This window comes from Silurus meridionalis, chromosome 7 (assembly GCF_014805685.1).
Source record: "Silurus meridionalis isolate SWU-2019-XX chromosome 7, ASM1480568v1, whole genome shotgun sequence".
Lineage (NCBI taxonomy): Eukaryota > Metazoa > Chordata > Actinopteri > Siluriformes > Siluridae > Silurus > Silurus meridionalis.
This window is the reverse complement of record NC_060890.1, coordinates 23,393,749-23,399,032: the sequence shown is the minus strand read 5'-3', so window position 1 is coordinate 23,399,032 and position 5,284 is coordinate 23,393,749. Positions and strand designations below refer to the sequence as shown.

The window sequence follows — 5,284 nt, the reverse complement described above, 5'->3', positions numbered from 1 at the left end:
TCAGGGTAGAGCGTGCACGGTTTTAAACTGGCTTTGAAGAGAGAAAAAAATCAATCGTGATTTTTTTTATGTTATGCTGGTCACTCATACGCCCGGAAAGAAAAGGTGGGGTTTTGGGTGACGTTACATCAGTAGGGCGAGCTGAATCCAAATTACAATTATGTATGAAAAAATTAATTCTAAACTCTCAGGAGCCCAATTCAGAAAAAAAAAAATAGGAAAGAAGTGCAATAGATAAAAGGTGTGTATGCAGCTCTTCCACTCATCCCATTATTATATTAGCTAATGCATTTAATGAAAGTCTAATAACTGTACATCACTTAGGTTATAAGAAACCTTTATTCATCCCACAATGGGGAAATTTGTGTTACAGCAGCAATGTGCAAATGTATAAAAGTAGAAACAAAAGTATATACAACAATGTATAAACATACAAGAAGAAAAAGACAAAGAGTAGGTAGTTACGCTATCAAACATCTTACCCATAGATATTTCACGGTTATGCCGCTGCCTGCTACGCTTTTACACATCGCAACACTGCATAACATTTAAACTTAGTGTGTAGTTTATCATGTGTAGCAAAAAACACAGCCTCACTAATTGAATTGTAGCTAAACAGCACATTGATTTGGTTTCCTTTAACTGAAGTGAAGTTTTTCTATGATTGTACTGAATAGATACTGAATTAAATTCACTGAGGAGAATCTCCAGTGCAGCTTAAAGGCTCGTTTAAAAGTCATTATAACGATATAGATGTATCTTATGGCTACAATTAGCTGAATAAATCGCACAAACGGCACTTGTGCAACAAACACATTGAGACATTTCTACATTAAAAATTGAGATCTGAGATTTGTGGACTTCTCTGGGAATGTGTTTCTGATTCAGTGATGGAAGCTGAAGCAAAGAGGAGAATTTAAAAGCTGTAACTAATAAATGAGGGAGGTGTTGGGTCATGGTGTGGTTACCCTCCAGCATCATTCAAGTTGGAACCGCCGTTGGCGCTTGGTGTATCTACTCATCACGTACACAGTTCAGCATCAGGCAGAACATTGAGAATAAGAGATGGGAGAAACTCCTGACTCAAACTTGCCACACCTGTGGCCTCATTGCACTATTTTAAGTTGCTGAAAAGGTTTTGAGCTCATGATAATTTAAGATACCAGTGTTTAACTCATTCTCTTAACAGATCCGTGTGCCAAGTTAAATTTTTTCCCCACATAAGAGTTCAGCATGTCCTGTGATAAAACAGGAACCCTATAGCTGTAATAAATTCAGTACCTGCTTTGTGTACTTTGTCCATCACTTCCTACTACACCTTTCTTTCAACGATACAGAAGTCAATCCAATATACTTACCAGAATCCAGAAGTTGTGCATTATTGAAGGAAAGGAAAAAAAAAGGAAAAAAAAAAAAACACATGACAAGCACAAAGTTTTAGCACAAAAAGAAAAAGAAGTTTATTAGCATTCACATGAAGCTTACAGCTGTGTACGTATCCACAGAGAACAAATGCTGCTATTGAAAACGTGATAATGTTGGTGCACTACCTCCCAATGCGTAATTTAATCGAACGAAAGGTTTGCAGGAAGGACCCGCGCAGGTCATTCTGCTGCAGCGCTTAAAACCGTCAAATCAAGGGCGTTACACGGGAGCAATCAGGAGAATACTGGAAACAGCCAAGCACTCTGCACTGCAACACGCCACCTTAACAGCTAACCAGCAATACTCAACTGCTGCGCAACTGCGCCTAGTGCACAAAAGATACAAGGGAGAGCATTAGAAAAATCACAGATATGCCAAATTAGCAGGCAACACACACAAAGGAAATAAGATATCCAAATTCGGTGGATTTCGCTTTAATAAGCATTCGTCCAAATTTTTTTTTTGGGGATGAGACACGTGTTGGGGCTAAACATGTGTGGCCAAAGTTTGTGTACAGAGATGAAAGGATTTGCTACATTACAGACATGTTAAAGAAAAAAAAAAAAAAAGACGTAATGAATTGAATAAAATGAACTTACTTTATTGGCTGGGAGATTACTTACATGAAGTTACTAAACAAATGCAAACAAACTAGCAAAAAAAAGAAGGAAAAACTTTCCACCTAAGAATCTCACTTGAGCGCAAATATTCAATTAAATGGGATCACACACACACTTGAAGACGGTACAGAAATTTCTGGTCAACTGAACAACGGCGAAAAAAAAAAAAGTTTTAAAAGATGTAGACCGAGTTTGCAACAACCTTTTGGTCTGATAAGATGATATTTAGAAATCCTCAGATGGGACTTTTCCTTTCGGTGTGATCCTCGGAATGAAGACTCATTCATCTGACATCATCTAGGAGAAGAAAAGAGTGAGTGAGCTTTCAAGAAAATCAGGGCAGATGATAATTCAGTATACAAGCACACTGGAGCTTGTATACTTCCTACTATTTCTGGGAGAAAAAAAGAAAAAAAAAGCAGCAGATGCTGACTAATCACTTTTTGACCACCTTCAATTAAAAAAAAAAAACCTTGTCTAGTGAGCAACAGTGTGGAGTTGCTCGACTTAAGTTAATCATAAACTGGTGTTTAGCAACCTCAACGGAATGACGTTCCGTCAACGGAGGAGGGGGGATGCGTTTCTGAAAGCAACTTTAAAAAGACGTCAACAAATAGAAGTAATCACTGTAGAGGGAAAAACCTTGAACGGGCTTTGAGAAAGCATCCCGCCCTCTTTTTTTTTATTGGTCTGTCCTGCTTTCGTGTGACAAGGAAGATGGAAAAAGGCCTCGGTCCGTCATCCTTCGAACGTACCTCAACACCACCTCAACACTCAATGAGACCGACCTGCTCCATAGCAACCGCCAAGCAGCAGCAGGCAGCCAACGGTCGGACCACACACTAACTGCTCTCAAACTGCCCCCAAACTCCTCTTTTGCATACAGGAATCAGCAGCTTGGAGGAAAGAATTCCACATTAAGGTAAAAACGTTTTACCACCCACAATCTATTGCTTGCAAATGAGAGAAATACTTACGGCGTTTGCCTCCCGAAGAGATGAAACCGGGTTCCGGTTGTAAAGCTTTTATTTATTTATATTATTTATATATACACACACAAACATATGCGCATATATATGCATATGCAAATTAGGTTCTTGTCCCTTTAATGGCCTGGTTTTTTTTTTTTTCAACAAACGTTGGTACATAAAATTGGCCATACTTTACAAGTTTCCTATCTGGGTCTAAAATTTAATTTCCCAGGTTGGTGCAAAAAACTTGATTTAATGAGTGAACACAGTTAGTGGCAGTGTTAAACCTCAAGCGAACCAATGCAATATCCGGGTCAGGATTTATCACCCACAACAAAAAGACCAAGTGGTCATGCATGTTTACCTGGACTCGGGTTCACGACTCCTGGGTGGTTCCATTAGCCTCTGGAGATTTGGGTCTGCTCCTGGACCGGGACCTCGACTTGGATTTGGACGCTCTATTCGAGTGGGGGCTGCGACTCCTAGAAGGAGACTTGGTCTTAGATCTGGATCGGGACCTGGAGGGAGATTTGGATTTGCTCCTGCGGGGTGTGCGGGTCTTAGAGCGGGAGCGAGACCGAGAGTAAGACCTGGATCTGGACCGGCTGTAGCGGGATCTGCTTCTGGAGCGAGAGCGACTCCTGCTGCGGGAACGGCTGTGCCTCCTGCGTCGTGGGCTGCGACTGAAGAAAAAAACCAAACAAACAAACATGTTAGTATGTTCAAAAACCTGAGGGAAAACACGTGGGCTCTATCGTGTATAATACATGCGGCGAATATTGCTTCCAAGCCTGAAAAAGTACAAATATTTTATAAATGTAACAATAAATAAAGCTAATACACGTTTTGGAACACGTGATTGCCGAGCACTGACTCCAAGTTAGCTAATGATAAGCTGCTTTGCAAGAAAAATCACGTCGCGTTCGGCCTTGTAGGCCGCAGCAGCACCGCGCTGGGAGTTTCCCGAACGCCGACTGAACAGCGCTCTGTTGCGGGACCGCGTTCTCAGGAAAACCCGAGGCTCGAGTTTGTTTACTAGGCCTTCTTTTAAAAACGTCACACGGAACACATGCAACCGTGACTAAAATACCATAAGATCAAAATAAGAGTTTTCGCGTGTATAAATGTTACTTTGTGCACACGAAGACGGGGTTTGGATATGATTCATGTTAACACGCCATGTTCGACAGGCGGCCATTTGTGTTGTAAGGGATTTAGTGGTTAGGCGACACGCAACGATGGCTGCTAATTGCGGTTTTTTTTTTATAAGGGCACCGACCTGCGACTCCTGCGCCCGTACCCGCTGTAGCGGCGTGGCGGTCCCCCGCGACGGCCGTAGTGCGAGTCCGGCGGGCGTCCGTAGCGCGCCATCTGCACGCGGAGCTCGCGGCCGTCGAGCAGCGCGCCGTCCATGGCGTCCATTGCGTCCTCGGCGTCGCGCTTGTCGTGGAACCGCACGAAGGCGAAGCCGCGGCTCTCCTTCGTGTAGCGGTCGCGCGGGATGTAGACGTCGCCGACGCGGCCGTACTTCTCGAAGACGCGCCGCAGAGTCTCGGGCGAGGTTCGGTAGGTCAGGTTGTCCACTTTCAGCGAGGTCATGCCCTCGACGTCAGGCGGAGGTCTACCGTAACTCATCTCCGCTGCTCAGATTATTCTATATAATAAAAAATAAGGCTGCAGTATAATTATATTGAAAAGAACAAAGACGTGGAGGAAAAAAACACCCGGAGCTCAAGACGAAACCAAACGATCTGAACACGCCGCCCGCCTAAACCTAAAATGGCGGCAAACACACTTCCGGGGCGAGGCTAAGCAGTAAGCGGAAGTGGTTTCTTTTTTATGGCGGTATTACTAGTGACGTAATTACTATCTTTAAAAGGTATTATAAATAAATAAACAAATAGTCGTATTATAATTTTTTTTAACTATTGAAATTTGTTTTTGTTACAAATTGTGTGTAAAAATCATTTTTCAATGCACAATTCTGTTGTTGATTTCATTCCATCTTTATAATCATATGCATTCAAATATATTTAAATTGAACTGACCTTAAATTAAGTATTGAATGGATATTTAAATATGGACATGAATATGTACATTATAAATAATTTATGCAGTTTTTTAAAAATCAGGCTGCAGCAGGATAATACATAAAATCATGCTGATTTATGACAAGATCTTGAGGTAATTGCTGAACACCTTCATACACACGGCCCCACAGGGTAAAATGTCCAAGCAAAACCAAAATGTCTCACAGATGAAGGCAGC

At 42.0% G+C, this 5,284-nt stretch overlaps 1 protein-coding gene across 2 annotated transcripts; it reads right to left on the bottom strand.

Moving 5' to 3' along the window:
- Positions 1–1,435: 1,435 nt before the first annotated feature.
- Positions 1,436–4,824, bottom strand: srsf2a (serine and arginine rich splicing factor 2a). Of its 2 annotated transcripts, XR_006926521.1 has the most exons (4): positions 4,296–4,824; positions 3,381–3,699; positions 2,248–2,342; positions 1,436–1,750 (listed from the first exon to the last, which is right to left on the bottom strand). XR_006926521.1 is itself a non-coding variant. In XM_046854457.1 (3 exons), the coding sequence occupies exons 1-2, from the start codon at positions 4,649–4,651 to the stop codon at positions 3,393–3,395; spliced, it is 663 nt and encodes a 220-aa protein (XP_046710413.1). In that variant the 5' UTR covers positions 4,652–4,824; the 3' UTR covers positions 2,006–2,342; positions 3,381–3,392. The 2 variants fall into 2 exon arrangements, 1 of the variants encoding a protein (XP_046710413.1); XM_046854457.1 differs by lacking the exon at positions 1,436–1,750 and having other exon boundaries at positions 2,006–2,342.
- Positions 4,825–5,284: the final 460 nt, after the last annotated feature.